The sequence below is a fragment of the Notolepis coatsorum genome (assembly GCF_963971535.1).
Source record: "Notolepis coatsorum genome assembly, chromosome: 17".
In the NCBI taxonomy this organism is placed as follows: domain Eukaryota; kingdom Metazoa; phylum Chordata; class Actinopteri; order Aulopiformes; family Paralepididae; genus Notolepis; species Notolepis coatsorum.
The window spans coordinates 57365860-57390620 of record NC_140181.1 but is presented as its reverse complement, the minus strand read 5'-3'; the positions used below and the strand labels follow the sequence as shown (position 1 = coordinate 57390620).

Below are 24761 nucleotides of genomic sequence, written 5' to 3'. Positions count from 1 at the left end.
TATATACTTGATCAAAACCAAGTTATTACTTAATATGATTTATTAATTAATATTTATGATTTAAGTTATTATGGTATCATGTCCAGGGACTCACCTGGCCACCAGATAGATGCAGAGGCCAGTGAGCAGGAAGGCGATGAGGACACCCACCCACATGTCTGAGGAGAATGGTGTCAGGAAGCCAAATTGACTCTCCTCAGACTCCAGATCCTTGCTCAGGATGAAAGTGATACCCGTTTGCATGAAGGGTGTGGTCATCTCCACAGCCTGCTCTCGGACCGCCGTGAGGGTCAGCGGGGCCACAGCCAAGTCCGCCTCCTGATGGGGTGAAAACACACACCAACATTATGGGAAATGCTCTTCTCCAGAGTCCGACAAGAAGACATGGGCTACATGTATACCAATTTCTTCTATGAGCGTTCAGTGCAAATCTGGCTGTAAGCTAGCCTAGCGAAGCACAAACGGAAACTCTGGGAGAGTTTAGATGATGACTACTTCCTGATGACTTGTCGTACAGACATGTAAGTCACTTTGGATAAAAGCGTCAGCTAAATGACTAAATGTAAATTAAATGTAAATGCGGGAGGTGTTTTTGGCCAACAACTAGGCTACAGCTGGCTTCTATACATTGTGCTAAGCTAGGCTAGTTTGCAGCCGGATAGCTTTCTATTGAACGCAGAGAGGAAATTTGTATCCTTTTATGGTATCTTAACAATAACAATAGAGAGCATCCTGACTGGTAACATCACCTCCTGGTTTGGGAATACCACCGCACAAGACCGCAGCAGAATACAGAGAGTGACCAGTTCAGCCGAGCGCACAATTGGAGGTGGGCTTCCCACTCTCCAGGATGTTTATAACAAGCGTTGGAGGGCCAAGGCTAAGAGAATAATCAAAGACTCTAGTCACCCAAACAACTGCCTCTTTGAACTGCTGCGGTCAGGCAAGCGCTACCGGAGCCTCATGGCCAGTACAGAGAGACTCACAGCCCAGACACCAGCTGCGCACAAAGGCGGGCGGGCGACCAGTGCATCACTTTCGCTCCCATGTTAACGGACGTAGCTGTGCCCACCGGCCGCACGCGACTCGCGGGCTGGAAGCGATCGTTTTCGCTGTGGTTGGATTCAGAGGCGTGTGCCACGCGCATTTTCACAGAAATACACTCAATATCTGCATTATTATCACACATATAGATGTTGTTCAACCAGCTAATGTGTCTGTGTCTTTCCGAATACAAATAAACCATATTACTATACTTTTTCAGGAGTACAGTCACACTGATCATCATTCTAAAATTAATTCTAACATTCTAATTAATTATATAATAACTAAGGCTGTCAAAGTTAACGCGGTATTAACGCGTTATCGGCCGATTCTATTAATGCCACTATTTTTTTTAACTCACAATTAACTTTTAAGAAAAAAAAATATATAGGCTATATATATTTTTTTAAACTTTTTACTAGACTTCACTCAGGTGTATTATTGATGCTCTCATTGATACTATGTTTGTTTCTGAAGTGTGTGTGTGTGTGTGTGTGTGTGTGTGTGTGTGTGTGTGTGTGTGTGTGTGTGTGTGTGTGTGTGTGTGTGTGTGTGTGTGTGTGTGTGTGTGTGTGTGTGTGTGTGTGTGTGTGTGTGTGTGTGAGATATATATAGAGAGAGAGGGGGGTGAGAGAGATGAGGAAGGGGCAAGAGAGAAAGAGAGTTGGGAGAGTGTGTGTGTGTGTGAGAGAGAGAGGGGGCGTGTGTGATTACTCAGCCCTTGTGTGGGTGAATGTAACAAGTTCCTAACATTTTCGTTCCCCTATTATTTCATGCACACTTTATTCATTGTTTTAATTATTATTTTCTTTTAAGTTATTTTGTGCATCACTCTGTTTTGAATTTGATGCAAATTTCAATGCATGAGGGTCATCCTTTTGTGTTAAATGGCTGCATAAAGCAAACATTTGTTGACTCTCATGTTGATAAGAGTATTACAACTTAAAAAATATCCGTTTAAGGTAGATACAAAATAAATAAAAATAAATGCGATTAATTTGCGATTAATCGTGAGTTAACTATGGACAACCATGCGATTAATCGCGATTAAATATTTTAATCGATTGACAGCACTAATAATAACTGGTTATACATGCAAAATGGACAATAGAACAGAACTGGAAATCTTTCAAAAATCTTCAAATGGGGACTGACTTAGGTTAGATTAGGTTTACTTTATTTGTTCAAGGGGGACAGTGTACATTAATAAAACATTTTACAAATGTAAATGCACCCAATTTTAGCCAAAAGGTAAGAATTCGCAATAGACTAGGCATTTACAGCTGTTCCAATGTAAATGTGTCTTCCTCTGTGCACTTTCGCCCGCTCTGAAGTCGGACTCATGTGCCCCGCCATGTGCGCGTTCTCGCGCGGAACCCGCGAAAGCATGCACACGCGGCTGGTGTGCGTGGGCCGTCAGAAGGAGCTTCTATCCCCAGGCCATCAGCATGCTTAATGACAATGACACTATGTAACAACCCATCATCTATTCTACACACACTGCACACACATCCACATGTACACACTCACTTTAAACTAACACTCACCTTACCACTCACTTTATTCACTTTAGACACTTTAACACACTTTATATTTATCTATTATTAAAGAGATTTGCACCACATTACGTCATTTGCACCCTACCCCAAGTTTTGTACCTCTGCATTCTACCTCACTGTTACTCATTTTACTCTGTATTGTATATTGACTTTACCTACTTTTTACTTCTTAATTTCTTTACTTACTTTCTCTTTACTGTATGTAGCACACTCTCAGGGGCTCAAGCATTTCATTATAAAGTATACTATATTTTGACAAATAGAGAAAACTACCTTGAACTTGAACTTGATCTTATCTTTTTTGGTAAATTAAAGTAAAGCAACTTAATTTCATGCATTTTTGGCACAAAATGTTGGATCTTTGTAATGGAGACTAATGGATTCATATCTTAATCATATTTGTACAGTGATGCCAAGCTAATGGTCTAAACCTATTATAAGTGGCTGAGGGGAATAGTGGTTGATGGCTTCTACATTCCCGCCCGTTGGCTCCTCCCAATGGAGAAAAGAGGACTGACTGGCTATACCAGTACACAGTGTTGCCCTTTGGCCTGCACGGAGCCCCAGCCACTTTCCAAAGGCTAGTGGACAAAGTGTTTCACCTCACCAAGAGTATGCAGCTGCATATCTAGATGGTGTGGTAATTCACAGTGAGGACTGAGAGAGCCACATAGACAGGCTTGCAGCGGACGGTATTAGAGGCTCTCCCCAGAGCAGGTTTAACAGCCAATCCAAAGAAGTGCAAGCTTGGTTTGGAGGAGGCTGAATACCTGGGTTTCACCATCTGATGAGGAAATGTGAAACCACAGGAGCGTAAGGTCTATTGAGGAGTGGCCCCTACCAGCAACTAAGAGACAGGTAAAAACCTTCCTGGGACTTACCTCCTATTACTCTTGGTGCATCCCTAACTACTCCTGTACAGCTGCTCCCCTCACAGACCTAGCCAAAGCCACCAAGCCCCACATGGTGGAATGGACGGAAGAGGCAGAGAAGGCATTCCAATACTCAGAGAGACGCTTTGTGCACGGACCGTTCTGGTATCCCCGGATTTCACTCAGGAGATGATGGTACAAACGGATGTGTCAGAGGTGGGAGTAGGAGCCGTACTCTCTCAAGCGATACAAGGTGAGGAACATCCACATCAGTAGGAAGCTGAACCAAAGGGAGCAAGGATATGCTACGGTAGAGAAGGAAGGACTGGCTATCAAGTGGGCACTGGAGCGTCTAAGATATTATCTGTTGGGCCGACATTTCTCTCTGGTAACTGACCATGCCCCGCTGGTCTGGATGTCCAAAAAGAAGGAGACCAATGCTTGAGTCAGTAGATGGTTTACTTCCTTACAAGAATTCGATTTCTCTGTGGTCCACAGGTCGGGAGCGAAACACAGGCACACAGACGCCCAGTCCCAAAGAGATGCCCTCTGGACCTCGTTTGTCTCTCCCAAGCAGAGACTGGGGGGGGGGGGGGGGGGGGGGTGGTATGTAAGGGGCTGAGGGGAATGGTGGTTGATGGCTTCTACGTTCCCACCCGTCGGCTCCTCCCAATGAGAAGAGAGAGAGAAGAGGACTGACAGCTTCACACACACACCCACACCCACATACAGTACACAGCTGTCTCCCAATTAAGCAATCAGCATGCCTCTCAAAGAGGACAAACAAAGAACCTCAGAGTGTGTCTTGGAAGGGAGAGAGCAGGGCCCTATTCCCCGTACCTGGTTCAACTAAGTCGATCAAAAGTCCCATTATCCAGATTCAATTAACCCGACGTTTGAATCCAGGCTTTCCCTGTTCCTCGAACGCTGATTCAGTCTCGTTAATTCGAACCAGACTTGATACTCAGGATAATTGTGCGCGGCCGCCTCACCTGAAAAGACAGCAGGTGTCGATCGCAGAAATCCTGATTTTCTAACGGCATTGATTGATTGATTGATTGATTTAAACTATATTAACAGATTGCAGAATGGGTACAATACAGTACGGCTCAATAGCCTCGCTGACAAGTTAAATGTATAATCTATAGGCTAATTTTAAGTCCCTCATTACCCCAATCAATCAGATTATATTTCTTTAAATGTGCCTGCTGGCAGTAGGCTTAATGGAATGAATAATCGAATGAGTTCAACTCTTTCAGAATAAGTAGATAAAAACAAGCCCAAAGAGTATTTAATTGATACGAATTAATAGATACTTATATCTGTACTGTATGTGCTTAGGTATCATGTACTATATAAATACATGGTTCCCAAAGTTTTCAAGGCGCGACCCCCGAAATAACGTGTCAGAGAGGCTTGGAGGGAGGCTATACAGTTTCACTATTAATCAGGTTTTAATCTGTTTCGGACATCATCCATACATGCATTGAATTGATTAACCTTTGGTTTATACCAGTGACACCAGTCATGTTAATCACCCTCTTGTTCATCATCAGATAACAGTGCTTGAACAGATAAATGCATTTTCTCAAATTCATTCATCAAAACGTCAAAAGCTTGCAATTGCTCATTCATTTTCTCAAGTCACGTCCACGTCATCAAATCCGTCAAACAGCGCATCTCCTCCTCAGACATTTTAATCCCAGTTACAATATCACAATAACGTGAGTGACAGTGATACAATTCAACAATCCACATATTCAGATTTGTCGTAATTCACATCCACAATCCATGCATAGACGCTTCAATGTATGCTTGAATGAAACACAATCCGGGCGCTCCGTTAAGCAAAACATCCACAGCCGAGAATATGAAACGACTCAGAGCCAAACATTAAAAATATCGCTGCGGGATTCACATTTGCAATGATCCGTTATTAAAATAACCACATTGTGTGTGTCGCGACTCGCGAGCGCCGTATCCGTACGGTATAACTATGACGTGCATTATTTTGACAAAGTAAATCCATAGGCCGAATATGATTTATTATCAGCACAAAAACATAATTCAGAATGGTAGGAATGGGATCTAGACTGTGAGGATTATTTCAGGAAGGGAGCTGGCATTTCTTTGCGAGGGCGTGGCCATGCAGGTTATCCAGCTAACTGAACTAAACCCTGCGCTGGAGCAGGTTCACATTTTTGTATCTATTGCCATAGTGATTTAGACAATCGCGCGTTGGGGAACCGACAGGTCTAGCTTAAGTCAAGTTATCCTGAAAATTATCCGGCTAACTCAGTTAGCCAGGTACGAGGAACAGGGCCCTGTTGGGACACATCTAAACCGTGAGTTGACAACCGGTAAGCCGGACAGCGGTCCGGCCTAGTTAGGGACTGGCCTTCAATAAAGATAGTTATCTTATCATACTGGCCAATCACGTCTCGCTCTTCGCCATAATGAGATATCTCTTATCTTCAGCACCTACTGTGCTCATGAACAAAACAATTGCACCCATGCACCTGACCAGGCCACGCCCCAGCGTCCTCCTATAAGACGCCGGACATGGTCATACTCTACCTTCCTCTTTTTTTTGTTTCCAACATGGACGCTGCAGTGCACTCCATGAACTAGTTGTTATGAAATGCAGAGAGAAATTACACAATGTTGGGTTTTCGCCGGAGATTCACCAGCCCCTGGAATCTTCTCGGCACATCCTAACAGCACATCGGGCCAGTCCTGGGGTTTCCTCATCTCGTGACAGCGGACCGAGGGACGTCGCACGGCGGCTAGCTGCCGGGCTAGGTATTAATGTTAGCATTTGTGATACTGCTCGTTGTCCCGTGAGACAGCCGAGTTGTGTATTGGCGCGAGGGGCAGGATATTTGGGAAAACATGGTCGTCATGACTCTGTTTTGGGTGTTTTCCCGGCTATCCTAGTGCGCGCGGCTAATGCTAATGCTACAATGCTGGGTCTCCGTTCTTGTTCCCCGCCGAGGGCTGTCTTTTCTAAAAGGTCTTCCCTCCTCTTAACCATTCATGCTGACGGTCAATCGGTGTCTACTGTTGGGAGTTTTGACTGGGGCTTGTTTACCATTTCATGGGTGGATGGGCTGAGGCCTAGGGCTGGTGTGCTTTTTGTGAATCTATGAATTGTGTGCGGGACTGGTGTTTCTCTGGTCTGCATCCCCTTAAAATGTGTGTGTATGGGCTAGCCCATTCTGCAGTGTGTTAGTGGAGTTTTCGTTCATTTATTCATTTACCCCTTCATGGGTGCACACCACAGTGGAGGTTGCTGCATTCCTACTAGTGAGGCAGTGCTTCACTAGTAGTAGTCTTTTGTTGCAGCCGCCACTGGTGCTCCGTGCTTGTGAAGTAGGTGGCATCAGTCCTTTGTCTCTGACATGGTGGAACGGTGTCCCACCCGGCCGACGCCATGAGGCAAGTCGGCCCGGCAGGTGGCTGGTGGGCTGTTAAGCCTATACCGCCACGGTATAGAATTAGCAGCGACTAGTAACATTGTTCGAATAGCTGTTTTTTCTGTCAAAAATGGTGTCGGGTGGCGGGGCCTTAGGGCCAGCCGACGTCGAAACATCGCGCAAGGTTTTGAGGTTATTAGCTTTGACCTAGCCGCAATCTATAACCGCAGGGAGGGCTAGGATGCTGTCAACGCTTGTTTACAGACATCTTTGTTGGATCAGTCTCCCCTTGAGGAGGAGAGACGTTTTTTCCCTCCTCAGGGCTCCCCTCTCCACAGAGGGACTTTGGTCTTTCCGCAGGAGCGCAGGCGGTATTTGACCTAGGCCCCACACAGCCTCACACCACGCAGCCAGAGGTGAGGGTGCGGCCTCGCCAGCGGCTGTGGCGAGGCCCTCAACAGGCGGCCATGTTTCCCCCGCCTGAGGTACCCTGGACACAAAGACAATAGGTGATCGCAAGGCCGACAGCCTTGGCGGCCGAGGGATCGGCTACATTATATGAGCATGCCCTAAAAAAACGTTGCCGTCTAGCTGTGTCTAGCTCGCTCTCCGGTCACTCCCCCCCCCCAACACCAGCGGGATAAGGGCTCTGATTTGTTTCCTTTGGCTGCGGGCCGCGTGCCTTCGATGAAGTGCAAGCGGCCCCACGTTTTGCTTCTCATGGGGACAGGGGCTGACACCCAGTTGCTGGCTAGGCCTGGGTCTGTCCGTGAGAATGTTGTGCTGTCAAGCGGCTCCCACGCCACACGTTCTGCGTCTGTGTTTGGTGAGCCTGGTGTTGTCTCTGTCAACAACAAAGGTTGTCAGCGGGGGAGCTCGAGGCCCTTGGGGTCGCAGCGCGAGTTCCCCCTGTCCCGCCCTCGCCAGGCCAGGTATCACGTTAGTGCCTCCCACGGCCGGAAGACCGGCAGTGGTCAGGCAGGCGCGTGTGATTTGGGTGGTAGTAATATCACTGCAGGGCTACGGTGTGTAGGAACCCACCCTATCACGCAGTGTGGGGACCTCACGCCTTGCATGTCCAGCTGTAGAACAGTTCCTCAGCAATCTATGCCGGGGAGGTGTTCAGTGGGGGAGCTTTTGTCACCCAGTGTGATGTCAGCTTCCCCCATATCAAACCGGCCCTTTCTGTCGGGGTCCGCCCTTGGGTGCGATTGCCTCGTTGGTAGTGTCAGGGTCCGATATCCCGACTCCGCGAGACACCCTGCTCGCGCGGTTGGCGGGTCCAGGGTTGGCAACGCACAGCGGGTGGGACCGGGCCGCCTATCTGCGGTTCCTGGCGGACCAGCGCCAAGTGGCGGCGAGTGCGCTTGAGATTATCATCACATATGGCTACAGCAGTGACATATGTCGAGGTGGATGGGGAGAACGCTGAGGCGGGGACTTGTGTTTACACAACCCCACCCGTTTTCAGGTTTGGTACAGACCCTATTGTCGGGGTCAACAGCAGTGACAGCTCTGGCCGACGAGATCCAATCTCTGTGGGCGAAGCAAGCCATCGTCGTGGTCCCAAAGGAGGACACGATGCGTGGCTTTTCCTCCCGGTATTCTCTGGTGCCCGAGAAATCGGGGGGGGGGGTTTCAGACCCATACTGGACCTGTCACATGGAAGGTCAGAATTTTGACCGTCTCCCACCTGTTAGACGCTGTCAGGTGGGGGCCTGGTTCTCCTCCATAGACCTGTAGGATGCGTATTCGCATCCCGATCTTCCATCCTAGGGCTTACCTACGCTTCCTTTGCAGGGCTTAGCGTACGAGTACCAGAGGCTGCCGTTCAGCTATTCTCTGGCTCCCCGCATCTTCACCAAGTGCGTGTAGACTACACTGGGGCCTCTGCGTCGTCGGGGGTTACGAAGTGTATTCTGCCCTGGACGACATTCTGGTCCTTGGCCGGTCAGGGTAGATTCCCAGGTCTCATACCAGGCAGGTGGTGTCTCACCAGCCTGGGTTTTGCTGTAGACTGGAAGTAGAGTTCTCCTCTTCCCAGTCAACGGGTGGAGTACTTGGGCTTTTTCTAAGCTCAAGGTCTATATGGGCATCCCTCTCGGAGCGGCGGCGAGTGGTTGGGTTCTCGGCGCACTCGGGAGGTTCCGTCCGTGATGCGCCTGCTGCTGGGGTCCCTCTTGGCCTCCTCTTCATGGGGAGGATGCAGAGGTGGTTTTTTCCAGTATGGAAATGGACCCGGTGTGAGCCATATGGAAGCGGCTGAAGGTTCCCATGTCAGTACTGGGGGACCTCGTCTTCTGGGGAGGGTCTGGTGCCCTGCGGGGTCCCCTTGGGCAGCAGGCTGTCACACGTCACAGTCTTCACCGACGCCTCCCTCATGGGATGGGGGGGGACGTGTCGGACCAACGCAGTAGGGTGCGGCTGCCATGCTGCCCGGTCTGCGCTACATTCAATGTGTTGGGATTGAAGGCAGTCCTTCTGGTCCTCAAACGGCTCAGCTCTTGGTGGCCCCGCCGTGGCCTGTTCCATGGTCACCGCGGGCCCTCTCTCAGGCACGTGGAACTCTGTTCTGCCTTCCTGTTCTAGGGAAGCCTCTAGGCTTGGCTGCTGACAGTGTGAATCTGGTGGGGATGCGTCTTGACTTTCTGTGGTTAACGCTATCCGACTCCATCTTGTTATTCCCCGCGTACCAACAAAGATCACGTGACGCCGTCGTGTCACGTGAGACAAAGAAGTGGACTGACGAATCAGAGGCCACGCTCCAGGACGTGTTAGCAGACACGGATTGGGATATGTTCCAAGGCAGCGCCAGTGACGTCAGCGAGCTCGCAGACACAGTGGTGAGCTATATAACAACAATAGCTTATAGTATCGTCCTCACGAAAAAGGTGCGGGTTTTCCCAAACCAGAAACCGTGGGTGGACAGTACTATTAGAGCAGCTCTGAACTCTCGCACCTCCGCTTACAACCTGGGTAGAGAGTCAGGAAACATGGAGGAGTATAAGGCTTCAGTCTATACTCTACGCAAGGCTGTTAAACTTGCTAAGAGGACATATGCTGACAAACTGGAGACACAAATGGCACAAAACGATACAAGAGGATTATGGCAGAGACTGAAGACAATAACTGACTACAAAGTCAGCGCCCCCTCAATGGGGAGCGACGACGCCTCACTCGCGGACAAGCTCAACTCTTTCTACGCTCGGTTTGGTGTAGACAGTGGCGCTGCTGGCTCTCCGGCTAGTGACGTCACTGGCGCACCGGCTGTTGTGGAGGGGGGGGGGGGCAACCGGGGGGGGGGCGGGGACGCTCTCTCGTTGTCGGAACACAGTGTGAGAAGAGCATTTATGCAGGTGAACACCAGGAAGGCTGCTGGCCCAGATGGTATAACAGGACGCATACTTAAGTCCTGTGCCAACCAGCTGGCCCCGGTGTTCACCGCCATATTTAATCAATCCCTGGCGGAGTCAGTGGTCCCTGCCTGCTTCAAGATGTCTACCATCATCCCTGTACCGAAGAAACCCTCCCCAACATGTCCAAATGACTACAGACCGGTGGCACTCACCTCTGTGGTCATGAAATGTTTCGAGAGGCTGGTCAAGGACCACATTTGTGCCTCCCTCCCCAGTGATATGGACCCTATGCAATTTGCATACAGGACAAACAGGTCCACTGACAACGCGGTCTCCCAGGTACTGCACAGCACCCTCTCCCACCTTGACCGTCAGAAGGGGGGCTATGTGAGACTGTTGTTCATTGACTACAGCTCAGCGTTCAACACCATAGTCCCCACCAGACTGGTGGACAAGCTGATCGAGCTGGGTCTGAGCTCCGCCCTGAGCGCCTGGGTACTGGACTTTCTGAGTGAAAGACCCCAGGCGGTCAGGGTGGGGGGTCAGACCTCCAACACCATCACCCTGAGCATCGGGTCCCCCCAGGGCTGTGTTCTGAGCCCCCTGCTGTACTCACTCTACACACACGATTGTGTGGCCAAGTTCAGCTCCAATTCCATAGTGAAGTTCGCAGACGACACGGTGGTGGTGGGGCTGATCTCGGACAACGACGAGAAGACCTACCGGGAGGAGGTTGAGGTACTGGAACGCTGGTGCCAGGACAACAGCCTGCTCCTGAACATTGGTAAAACCAAGGAGCTGATCGTGGATTATAGGAGAGGACAGCAGGAGACACACACACCACTGATGATTAACGGGGCTACCGTGGACAGGGTGAGCAGCTTTAAGTACCTGGGGGTCCACATCTCAGAGGATCTGACATGGTCAACACACATAGACACAGTAGTAAAGAAGGCGAAACAGCGCCTCTACCACCTGAGACAGTTAAGGAAGTTCAGAGTATTGGGGAAGATACTCCAGTCCTTCTACTCAGGAGCTGTAGAGAGCATCTTGACCGGAAACATCACTGCCTGGTATGGAAACAGCACGGCACAGGACAAGAAGGCCCTACAGAGAGTGGTGCGCTCAGCCGAGCGTACCACGGGTATTGCACTACCTCCCCTGCAGGCTCTATACAACAAGAGGTGCAAATCCAGAGCAGCCCAATAACAGCCTGTTTCAGCTGCTGAGGTCAGGCAGACACCTGAGAACCCCAGCTACTAGGACAGAGAGGCTTAGGCTCAGCTTCTTCCCCCAGGCCATCAGAGTCTTGAACAATGAACATTGAGTACCACAGAACACTGAACTATCCACACATAAGCACACATGAGCACACACACGTCACGCACGCTGTGCACGCTCACACACTAGCAGCCACTTTAACACTTTAACATGAGCGGACACACACTCATGCCGCACACACCCACACTTATTGCCAAAAGGAAAGGCCACTTTAAATTAGTATTAGCAACAGTAACAGTGTATTGCACTACCAAAGCTACCTAGCATGTCCTATATGCTCTGTAAATAACTATGTACAAATACCGAGATGTCACACCATGTTACCTGTTACCTGTTACCTGTTATTGCACAATGTTTTTGTATTGGATTCTATTATATGTTGTACCACTGTATTGCACATCATTGCGGGCAAGACCACCCGCATTTCATTGTATACTCGTATGCCGTGACAAATAAAACTATTGACTTGACTTGACTTGACTATCCGGTACGCGCACGCTCTGTCCTCTACCGCGGCTTACGCTGGGGAGTGGCGTATGGTCTGGTGGGACATTCCTGCTTGGCACTCTGCGTCTCAAGCCTGTGGAACGTTTTCTGTCTCCGAGTGGGACCTCCAACTGGTCCTGGGCCGGTTGTCGGAGGCCCCGTTTTGAGCCTCTTGAGCAGGCGCCATTGGATCTGCTGTCTTGAAGACCGTGTTATTTTTGGCCATCACCTCCGCTAAACGCATGGGTGAGCTGTGTGCTCTCTCGGTGCGGCCTGAGTGCCTGTCTATTCGGGCCAATAGCGGTGCGACTCTGAGGCCTAATCCAGTCTTTGTGCCAAAGAATATCCGGAGCTCTTTTCGCTCCAGGGATATTGTGATTCAGGCGTTTCATCCGCCTCCTCACGCTAGTGGGTTAGAGGCGAGCCTTCATCTGTCATGTCCTGTCCGTGCTTGGGGTTTTACCTCAGTCGGACTCGGGATCTCAGGGCTGCCGATCAACTGTTTGTTTGTTACGGTGGCCCTCGCGCTGGTCAGGCACTGTCCAAGCAGCGCCTGTCACATTGGTTGTGCGAGGGCATTGCCCTTTGCTACACGTTGGCTGGACAGGTTCCCCCTGGAGATGTCAGGGCGCACTCCACTCGTGGGCAAGGCGGCCTCTGCCGCCTTGTTAGGGGGGGCCTCGGTGGAGGACATCTGTGCTGCGGCCTCCTGGTCCTCCCCGGGTCCCTTCGTTAAGTTTTACCTCATGGATATGACTGGGGGTTCTGTCTCCCAGGCGGTTCTGAGGTCTGGGACCTCCCCTGCGTCCCGCCTGTTGGTGGGTTAGCAGGGGTGTGTGGGTGTGTGCCACGGGGTGATGTGTCACACGTGGTCCTGCCTGTACTGTGCGCTTTTAGGGGTTTCTGGTTCCCTTTTTTTCGCACATTGGTGGACTTGACTGCCTCCGCCCCTTCGCTAGGACGGGCGGGTGGACGGGACTCCCCTCCCCCCTGGTAGTAGGGCTTGCGTTCCCTCAGGGGGTACACTTGTCGGGCCACGCGTCTGCTCTGCCCCATATCTCATTATGGCGAAGAGCGAGACGCGATTGGCCAGTATGATAATATAACGAAAGGTTATCCTCAGGGCCGCCTGGGAGAAATGCGAGGCCCTGTGCGAGATTTAACGCGAGCCCCCCCCCCCCCCCCCCCCCCCCCCCCAAAAGGTTAAAAAAAAATATATATATATATATTTTTTTATTTTTTATTTTTTTTATACAGTCAACATATTCTTAAATAATAGCGCTGCCCGAGGCGGGGCATGATACAGTCAACATATAGCAAAAGAGAGAGCGAGAGAGAGCTCCCGTTCTACAGTCAATATACAGTGTACAGAGAGAGAGAGAGAGAGAGAGACACATTGGAAATAAATTGAAATGCTATTTGGCCCTAAACAGAGAGTACACAGTGGCAGAATACCTGAGCACTGTGACTGAAGATCCTTGAGCACAGCCTAGCCATCGAGAAAGGCCGCCATAGGCAGACTGTGTGTGTTAGAAAGAGAGAGAGAGAGAGAGAGAGAACATGTGTGTTTGTCATGTGTGTGTGTGTTAGAGAGAGACTAGAGCATGTATGAGAGATTCAAAAGGACAAAGATCAACACTTAAATCCAAGAGAGAGAGAGAGAGAGAGAGAGAGAGAGAGAGAGAGAGAGAGAGAGAGAGAGAGAGAGAGAGAGAGAGAGACACACATTGGAAAGAAATTGAAATGCTATTTGGCCCTAAACAGAGAGTACACAGTGGCAGAATACCTGAGCACTGTGACTGAAGATCCTTGAGCACAGCCTAGCCATCGAGAAAGGCCGCCATAGGCAGACTGTGTGTGTTAGAAAGAGAGAGAGAGAGAGAGAGAACATGTGTGTTTGTCATGTGTGTGTGTGTTAGAGAGAGACTAGAGCATGTATGAGAGATCCAAAAGGACAAAGATCAACACTTAAATCAGAGTCGGCGCCAGAACCAACTTAATGGGAGGGCATATTGTAACAGCGGGGGGGCATACATAAATAAAATATAGGCGTCAGAAAACGAATTTCCCGCGAACCAACACACGTTTCAAAACATGAGTGCGCATAAGAGATAAGACATGTCTCTCTCTCTCTTTCTCTCTCTCACGTCACAAACACACTCACGTCTCACACACACAAATTAAACAGTATGAAATAGCCCGAGGCTGGGCTTAAATTCATTAACAAGTGAAAGTATTATTAATAATAACAAGGGGCAAGGCGGCTTAAATTAAACAGTATGAGTCGTACTGTATGACTTACCCATTAGAAGAGTTGGAGGCGGCGAGTCGTGGCACTGAATCTCCTCAGGACGGTGTCCCACTTTCGCGTGAGGTCTTTTGCAACTTCAAACTCTGCCTCAATTATAGGCGATATTATCCATTATTATTATTATGATGACATATTATGATTATAGACCACGCTAGCTTCTGCTGTGACAGATGCAGCTGCAGCGGCAGCACCGGGCGCTTCTTGGCAGACTTCGTCTTCATGGCGCCTTACCGAAAGATCTTCAACGTTAGATGTTGGAGGACCGTCACCAGGGAGGAGGCCGTGAAGAAGCCTTAGGTGCCCCCCCTGCCCCACCATGCATGGCATGCAACCATTTTCGTATATATCCATTTTATGTCCGTCTCCAAGTGTTATATTTTACCCACTGACTCTATTGTACTTTTCACGCTCACTCAAGTCACGCAGTCACGCTCTGACTACCCTACCCATCAACTCAACGTGACCAATTACGCAATAACAAATTCAAACACACACACCAATCAGCGTGCGCTCAAACATACACTTCTTTTAAGACTTTTTTTTGTTTAATTTAGTTTAATAATAGGCTAAATAGCCTATTTATAAAGGAAAACATCTGACTTTTACTATAATAAAAAAAAAAATGTATGTTTAATTATTTAATTTTTTTATAACAATTGCCCATGACGTTTGGAGGGGCACAGTGCGCCATCTGGGGGGGCATGGCCCGCGAATGACCCCCCATGGCGCCGACACTGACTTAAATCCAACAAGAAGAGGGTCTATACCAGAGAAACCAAAGCAGCAAGGAGCCAATGGCCGACATCAGCTAAATAGGCTAGCCAGGTACTGTGACACCAGGCCACACACAGCTTTGGCCAACGGCCCAACGCTACCCAAGCTACACAAACGACCATTCACACACAGCACATGTCGTATCTCCAAATGTTGTGAAGTAGCATATGTTTTGCCTGGAAAAAAACATTGTTATTAACAAAACATTCGGGAGGGGAAGGAAGGAAGAGTGGGGTAATGTCATGACATTTTCATTAATCTTACCTGCACAAAAGGAACGCAGGGCGAAAGGCCGCAACACAGGTCTCCACGTTGACGAAAGGCCTCTCGCTGTCGGGACAAATAAGCTATGGCCAGAGCCTTGTCATGGTGCAGGCCCGACTACATCTTCTGTCAAAGATGATGTCGTAGTCAGAGTGCCAGGGCCTGCTATTCTCAAGGCTAACTGATAGCATCAAACGAACGTTCCCAGCTGACGCTAAACAGCTAACTGGCTAACAGTTAGCTCAATCAGGCACCTGGCTGTATGTAGCCGCATAGCTTGCTTCTGCGTTCTGCAAGCTATGCGGCTACATACAGCCAGGTGCTCTCACCAGGCACACACCGTTAGCTACTAGTAGTACTATATTAGCTAGTCGACCAGTTTGGCTCCAGAGAGAGAGAAAGAGAGATAGGTCAGGTCCACGGCGGGAATATAATCATAGGTTGACTCACCATAACGCAGTATCAACGCGGCGCCAATGGTAAAGTTGGAAGGAGACTTTCTTGGCCCACGGTGTAATTTCTTCTTCTTCTTCTTCGAGTACTTTCCGGCAGACTGGACACCTTTCGGCGTATTGCTGCCTAACAGATTTATCTGCTCACAAGTTCTCTTCTCCTTCTTTTGAAAAGACATCCACTCGCCTCGCTCCTCTGAATAGCGCTGAATTAGATCATCCCTGTACCTCATGTGTCCGAGAAGAGCCCGGAAACACTATCCTAAAATCTGTAGAGCAGCAAAGCCTGAGAAACCGGAACACTGCAGTCTGCAGAGCCGCAGAGGCAGGAACAAGTCAGACACATTCTACAAACGTGTCTAATGTGAAATATATAAGCATATAAGCAAAACTAGATTTTAGGTCTGTGATGAAAAAGGGCCTCGTGGGAAGGTGGGCCTCGCAAAAAAAAAAAAAAAAAAAATTTTAATTTTTTTTTTGCGATGCCCCCCTTCCCGCGAGGCCCTGTGCGACCGCACTGCTCGCACACCCCCTGAGGCGGCCCTGGTTATCCTATAACCTAGTTATATGAATACTGGCTGAGCGTCTCGCTCTTAGTGCCCTGAGGTCCCTTGGTTGGGTTTTCAATGTTGGAAAAAAAAATTCTGAGGAAGGTAGAGTGTGACCATGTCCGGCGTCTTATAGGAGGACGCTGGGGCGTGGCCTGGTCAGGTGCATGGGTGCAATTGTTTTGTTCATGAGCACAGTAGGTGCTGGAGATAAGAGATATCTCATTATGGCGAAGAGCGAGACGCTCAGCCAGTATTCATATAACTAGGTTATAGGATAACCTTTCGTTAGGTGCTCCAATGGGAGCCAGTATGATCTTGTTGTTTTGCTAAATTGTCTGTTCTGCTTAAATAAATGGCCCTGGCCATTGTCCAGCGGGGAGCTTCAGCTATTGACTGTGTGTTTGATTAATTGTACAACCATATTGCACCTTCCATATGATCAACCCCTTCTGCTACCTTTGTTACCTTTGTAAAGTAATTGGATCCCAATCATTGTACTAACAGCTGGTGTGGCGCTGCGTTCCCTTCGTCCCCTTCTTCCCACAGTTAGTTATACTCACCCCTCGGACCACCTCGCCAATCATCCCATTCCAGTTCCCGCTGGCATCAAGGATGCCGTAGCGGCCGTCTTTCACCAGGTGCAGTTTGTAATTGAAGCCCACCTTCTTTGAGAGCTTGGCGAGCAGGTCGACACAGAAACCCTCCAGCTCAGAGCCACGGGGCATGGTGTATGGATCTTGCTGAGTTACAAATAACAACCAAAAAGCCCCCCACCATGGTTAAAGGTTAATGGTTAAAGGCTGAAACCTACTCCACAGTGCAGTGTTTATTTCAGGGCTTGTACAGACTGGAGCTGGGCCCCATTGACTTTGCATTAGTTTCGTGCCTAAGCTAGAACTGTGGACATCCAGTATGAAGAACTGCATAGATTGTGCTGAGAAAGGACTCTACCCAATAGACAACATAATTGGTTAGTAGGATATAGGGCTAGGGTTCCAAAATTATGAACTAATATTTAAAAAAGTATTGGTCTCAAAAGAACACCAACATTTATATGACTTGTGTTGTTCCATCCGAGGGAACACAACCTCCTCGACTCAAGAAATAATTAGTCATATCAATGATTTTCTTTTTACTTAACCAACAAATCTGTACTACAACATTTCTGGTACAGCGAAAGGTCAATACCTGTATAGTTGTGATGGATAACTCCTTGGAATCTATGAGAAGGGGAAGACACACTTCAATAAGGACTTCTGTTAAAAGTAATCAAGTATTTGTACAAATAATGATAGGATTTAATCTAAGCCATGTCTTTGCCTAATTATTTATTTTCTTAATTCAGCTAATTAGCAGTTTTGGCTCAAGACTACAAGCCCTGATGTTGTGAAACCCTACTGAGGCCTAGCACTGCTTTGTGTTGCACTCGGCGGTTACTCTTCCAATTACAGGAGTAAATATCCACAGAGCCAGCAGAGGATAATGCCTGTCTTATGTGATTTCTTTCTTCAGGGGCCGCAAGCAAAGAGTGGGCACTGGGCACTGCACACTGTGATGAAGCCCTGTACCTCCAATACTAGCACTGGCACTATTAGAAACTTGGGAGAGTTTATACTGGCATGATTCAAAACTAAATGTAGCCAGCCAGGCAGATGAGAGAAAGTATATACTGGTACTATTATAAAATAAAGGTAGCCAGCCAGGCAGATGAGATAATTTATATACTGGTACTATTATAAAATAAAGGTAGCCAGCCAGGCAGATGAGAGAAAGTATATACTGGTACTATTATAAAATGAATGTAGCTAGCCAGGCAGATGAGATAATTTATATACTGGTACTATTATAAAATAAAGGTATAGCCAGCCAGGCAGATGAGAGAAAGTATATACTGGTACTATTATAAACTAAAGGTATCCAGCCAGGCAGAGGAGAGAGCGTTGATAGTGGCACTATTATAAACTAAAGGTATCTAGCCAGGTAGAGGAGAGAGAGTTGATACTGGCACTATTAGAAACTAAAGGTATCCAGCCAGGTAGAGGAGAGTTTGATTGATTGATTGAAAACTGTATTAACAGATTGCAGAATGGGTCCAATACAGTACAGCTCAATACACACAATTGTTAAGGGGATGCAGACCAGAGAAAGACTTTCGTCTTGTTTACATCAGGGTCCCCCATTTTCAATTCATCAGGAGAGAGTTGATACTGGCACTATTAGAAAATGTAACCAGCCAGGCAGAGGAGAGAAAGTAGACCAAGGTGTGTTTAAATAATGCAATGTCGATGATCTTATTATCTATCCTTCTACTGTGCCCTGCCTATTTTGCTCTCTCCACTAGTTCAGTTAAGTTGAACCTTTATTAATCCCCTTGGGGAAATTCTCTGCATTTGACCCATCCTAACTATTAAGGAGCAGTGGGCAGCCACACATAGTGCGTCGCTTGGGGACTTAACTCCAGTTGGTCAGGGACAATGGCAGGAAACATAACATCCAACAAGCATCTTTTGGGCTGAACCCGGCGGCGAGCGCAGCTCAGTCTCCTATCTGAAAGCCCTCCCCTTAGCTGCCCTCCTCCCCCTCTATGTCCGGTAAGTCTAGCACGTTTCCCCACGACACTACAACTCGTTTTTTTTGCTGCAAGCCGTGACCAATGGCATTTGGAGCATGTCTGCTCAGGACCTAACATGCCCTGCCAGGCTTTGGTGGAAGCAGGGGAGGGGGGGACAAGCGGTCCATGCTTCTTCCTAACCGCCTGGCATAGGAAAGCCAGCATGCTTGGGTATAGGAGATCAGTGCGGTGCCCTGTCATTCCCCTGCAGAGCTGATGACACCCTGTCAATCTCCTTTAGAGAAGATGGCAAGACCTGCGAGCTGCGGAGATGCCTGTCAGTTTGCGGCCTGCCCGCCGAGTCATCCCCCCACGCCGTTAATTGATTTATCACAGTCCTTTGTGAGCGGCCTCCCTCTCGGCTCGTGAGAAATGGGAAGCTGCCACAACCAGTGATCTCCCCCCTCCCTCCCTCCGTCCATTGCTTTGATAGGACTCCAGCGGCTTCGTCCAGCTGCCAACAGGGAAGGGGTCAGATGTTGAGACCGTTATAAACCATTTCAAAGCACCCTCCCCCTCCCACCATGGGCCAACCAGTGAACACTGGGATACTGGAAGACCTTCAAACAGAGCCTTCTAGTCTGGTTTATGACCAGACAGATCACTAAGAGACTATTCAAAATGGCCAAAGAAGAGAGCCATTGCAGGAAACAGCCTGCTAGCCTCGAGTTTGTATGTATTCACATCACTTTCAATTAAATGGCACTATTACTTTTGTTAACAGAAGCAAAAATGAGACAGCATGCAGTACATGGAAGTGAAGTCATGATAGAATGATGTTACTTTCCAGCTATTTAAACAATTCTGAAAGGTATTTGTATTGGAAATATATTTGTTGTATCAGCAATGTGTTACAATAACATTTCATGCATAATCTAAAAGGGATATTTCATTTTAGTAGAACTTGTCAAAAATCAGCAGTCTTACCTCTATTTAAAGTATCTACAAGTAAACTACCAATCACTGCTATCCCTGTCATCTGCTGTCAACACCAGCGTTCCTCCCATAGGTGATTCACTTCCATTCATTTTGAGGACCATTATCTAAATATCATACTTCTGAAGTATAAACAAACTATACAACGATATTATGCTGTGCAATATACGTATTCTTCTATGTTATTTTTAGCTAATGTTGCCATTTTTAAATGATCAGTAAAGGAACTATTTCTCACTTGAGGTGTAGTTTGACCAACTCTCAACTTCTCACAGAATGTTTGGAATATTTCCTCCAGCAATGCAGCAGGTAACCATATAGGTAACCACCCCAACATTCTATGGCACACTCAAACCTACAGCAAATTACCTGGATCTGTTTTTATTTTTCAAAGGTCATACATCTGTAAAGACACATCAAATCCCAAAAACAAACATGCACCTTTGACTCAGAATTGTCTGCTTTATTGAAATCTGCACAGCATCAGTCTGTTTACTTCAGAAGTATGAGATTTACTGTAGACTAGATCCCCAAAATGAATGGAAGTGAATAAGGAGTGGACAACAGGGACAACAGCAGAAGGCACTAGCTTACTTGTAGATGCACTTAGAGGTAAGACTCCTGAAACTTGACAAGTTCTACTAAAGTGAAATATCCTTTTAAGACCCCCCCAAAATATTATAAATATTACGTGATATTATAGCCTTACCTGCAGTGCACACACCTACAAGCAGAGCCGCCACACATAAAACCAACACTGTGCACATTTTCATGATGGCACTGTGAGTCTGAAAATGACAGGAACATATGAGTGTCTATAGCACTACTTGATATTATCATTATTTATAATTTCAACCAAACCAAACTTTGTTTTTTCCATTATTGTAACAGTAGCCTACCTTCAAAATAAATAAAGTCAAAGGTAATTTACTCTAACATTACTTTGTCTTCCAAGAAAAATATTCCTCCCCACCACCACCAAAATCTGTGTCCTTACCGTCCCTCCTTACTGCGAGAAGAGAAACTCGACTGTCACGGTGAGTGGGAGGACTCCAGACGAATATATAGCTTGTGGAGGAACTGTTACCACAAGTCCTGCAAGAACCAGATGTGATGGACAGTGTACGGAATGAGGACTAAGTAGCAGAACCCCCACAATGTGGGGGTGTGGGGGGTTATGTGGGTGGACTTAAGAGGAAGGAGAAGTGGCCTCAAAAGAAGAAAGGATTTGGTCGTTGGGGGAGTGTGTTGTGGAGGGGGGTTTAGACAGAGCCGTGTATAAAGTGAACAGGCGCCGGATGTTGACCAATAGTAGACCAAAGTTCAAACCCTTTTGAGGTGGTTGTGGGGGGTAGAAAGAGGGGGTATTTAGGGGGGCAGAGAGGGGGGGTGAAGGTCAACAGTAGAGGTCACAAACCTGAGAAACCTGAGACCTTGAAGATTAATTTGAGATGTTATCAAAATTATGTTATTATGAATTTCCTATTCATAATAACAATAAAACAATAACAATATTCATGTAATGTGTGTTTAGAATTTTGCCTATATGTGGTTTCATCTTGACCAGGTTTACTTCCTGTAGCAGTGTCCAAACTTAGCAACAGAAGTCCAGTGAAACGTCTATTCAAATCTTGAAAGTTTGGGACGTTATCTGAGAGTCTACTGTAAGCTCAACCTTCTGTTCTTGACCCTCTGATCACACCTTGGCAGCCGTTGCTATGTGCCTCAGCTTGATCTGGACTCGTTCCAAGTTCTATGCACTTGGAACATTTGAGCTATTCTTTCCTATGGAGAGTATCTGTTTTTTTCCACCCTAGCTACATTTCACAACCCTAGCTACAGGGTGCAAATCATGGGGGAGCTGGGGCAGCCATGGCTCCCCTAGATCAGACATCAGCTCCCCTGAAAACATGATTTGTGAATTTTTGGGGGGTCTCTAAATTACTGAAAATAAATGCTATTTTTGCCATGCATTTCTAATTTTTCTGTAATTATCTGTATCATCATCGTGTATAATAATAAAATTATGCTATTTTGATGTATCATTAATGATTTGCGCACTAATTCACTGTAATAGACAATAGCATAAATATGCACTGCAGATATACCCTATATCGGCACTGCAGATATACCCTACTCGTAATAGATGGCAACATGCTATTCTTGCGTTTACCATTCGGAGCGTGGCGGCGCTGCAGCCTGCAGGCACAAATCAAACTTCATCAAACAAGCGTAATGTCGAAAGTTAAATGAAATATCAAAGAAGTAAGCCTGGTTTTACAAAGAATGCGAAGCAGCCTGCTGCGGGGACTACTTCTGTCACATGCAGATTTTGAGAATTGGGCAAATCTTCACCATCAGGTCGGTGGCGATAATGTTGCATTTGCCTACTACTATAATAATGTTAGACTCGATGTGTTTGGTCGTGGACTTGTTGTTCGGTATTGGTTCATCCGTGTGTTTATGTGTAAATAGGACTGTTGTGTGTGAATTTTAGTGTTGGATCAGAGGGGTTAATCTGAGCATGTGTATTTTAATATGTGCGTCTCCATCATGCCTGCAGACCTGTGTGGTGTGGACTATGTGTGGTTCTGTAACGTTACTCATACCCAGAGTCATATTCTATGACTCTGCTCATACCTATAGCCTAATAGGGCCCGTGTCGACCAGGGACGTTTTATGAGTTGTCAGCTCCTGTCTGCCCCGGGAGCTCCCCCGAAAATCATGGTATGGATCGCACACTGCCTAGCTATGCTACTGTAGCTACATATAACAACCCTATCTAGCTACATCATCATCAACCTTTATTTATTCTCGAAATTACAATTGAGGTCACCCTCATTTTCAATGTAGTCGAGACTTTACAGACATTTCAATGCACACATTTCTACAATATAACAATAATAAATATGAATAGCTATCTACATAGTACTCTCAGTCCAGAGTGCACCACAGCAATTAGTATAAAAAATGTAAAAGAAAAGAAAATGAACATGGGCATAAAATCAGCACACAAATTGACAAAATAAAAAAATGCATAAACTTCAGACATAAGAATATGTATAAAATTTAATTTTTTTTTAAATATTATCCAATGGGGGGTCCGGGAGGGGGGGTACGAGCTAGAGCATATGTGTGTAGGGTATTAGATAGCAGGTATTAGGGGTATATCCTGTATAAGACAATTAACTAAATGGTGATTTCATTGGATGTGCACTGTTAATTAATGCTTGTATATCTTATCGTGTGTTGTCATGTTTGTTTATGTGTTTGTTTAAAAAATAATAAAAAAAATTAAATACAAAAAAGAATAGGTATAAAAGACAATAAAAGTAGTGTAATGTAGGGGCGGCTACGTGGCGTAGTGGGCAAGGCGCTCGCCACGAAATCTGGAGACGCTGAGCTCGCCTGTTCGAGCCCAGCGCTCCACATTTGCTTTCAGTTTAGCTGGTCGTCCGTACTAATACACATTGGCCGTATTAGGGGGTGGGAAACTGATGGGTGGGGATCGGGCGTTGTGGACAGCGACTCCTACAGGTCGGTTGGTGCGCCTGCGCAGTGGAATCAGGAAGTGTCGGGGGCAGCGTGAGCCTCCCACGCGTTACTCCTCACCACTGAGAGATCGAGCTGCGCAGGTGAAAAGATGCGACTGCTGTTACTTCAAGTACCGGAGGGGACTTGTGCTATGTATGACTTAGTCCACATTGCAGCCGGCTTGTGGGAGGCAAGAAACAGCGTTCGTGACAGGGGAGGGTTGAATTGGATGATACGAAATTGGGATGGGAGAAAATATAGAAAATTGGAGAAAAAGTGGATCAAAAAAAAAAAGTAGTGTAATGTAGATGTGCAGATTTAAGAATAGGCATAAAATAAGTACAATAGTATAATGTCGCTCGAAGGCATGTGAACCCCCCCGGCACAGTCAGTCCCCCGAACACCCCACACATCAATCCCTACCACATCCCCATCCAAGACACACCCCCGATAAAGCACGCCATGACCGAAGGAAAACACAAACAGCCCGCGCGCCACTCACACCGCCATGCACGGCGATGGGAATGCCAACCCCACGGGCCGCTCCATCTACCCCAGCCCGGCGCCTCCGCCACCACAAGGAAAACCAGCGAACACCACTCCCCCACCCCCAAACTCCACAGAGAAATGACAGGCCACGCGCCCCAGGACCCGCAGCCACGCCAAAGGAGACACGACTCCACACACTCAAACAGACAGACACAACAGCGGCCAAAACGAGAAGACATGCAGGGTCGGTCCGAGACACCCCGGAACACAGCAGAAGCCAAAGCGAGCCCCCCACGCAAGGAACCCCAAAACCAGTCAGCGAACCGAGGGAGCCCAACGCTGAAGACCAACCAAAAATCCACCAAAGCATACGCACGAGACCAATACCCAACTTCGGGGAAGGCCCAGGAAAGGTCCAGTCGAAGCCACAGGCGCCATAGGCTCCAACCAAACCCCCCCCAGACCTCCCCCAGAGTCGAACACCAGCCCCCCGCATGCCCCCCGAAGGACCCCGGCCAGCCCCCATCGCTAAACTCCCCCAACCCACCGACACCACAAGGATCCCCCGCACAAAGAACCCACCATAACCCCTACAGTACCCCAAAGTGCTCCAAAGGTCCCAGAGCCATCCCAGACCAACCACAACGCCACACGCCCCCCCATCCAACCACCACCATGTTGTCCATCCTCCCGAACATCCAGAATCACTGCCCCCCTCGGTACAGCTACAGGCCATGGGGCACACAACCCGCCACCCCCCCACCCCCATAGAATCCTAAAGCAAAAACATAGAATCCACCGATCCCCCCGCACTGACAAGGCCAC

The 24761-nt window shown here is 47.6% G+C and overlaps 1 protein-coding gene across 1 annotated transcript in view; it reads right to left on the bottom strand.

Annotated features, from left to right (window-relative positions):
- The window catches only part of LOC311243737 (putative glutamate receptor), a 41232-nt gene extending 23650 nt beyond the window's left edge, over positions 1 to 17582 (bottom strand). Inside the window, exons 1-3 of the mRNA XM_084333076.1 lie at positions 17555 to 17582; positions 16927 to 17106; positions 95 to 318 (exon numbers count right to left, since the gene is read on the bottom strand). Of these exons, the coding sequence (XP_084189202.1) occupies positions 95 to 318; positions 16927 to 17091 (389 nt within the window). The 5' untranslated portion in view covers positions 17092 to 17106; positions 17555 to 17582. The remainder of the gene's footprint in view (positions 1 to 94; positions 319 to 16926; positions 17107 to 17554) is intronic.
- Between the last annotated feature and the right edge of the window lie 7179 nt (positions 17583 to 24761).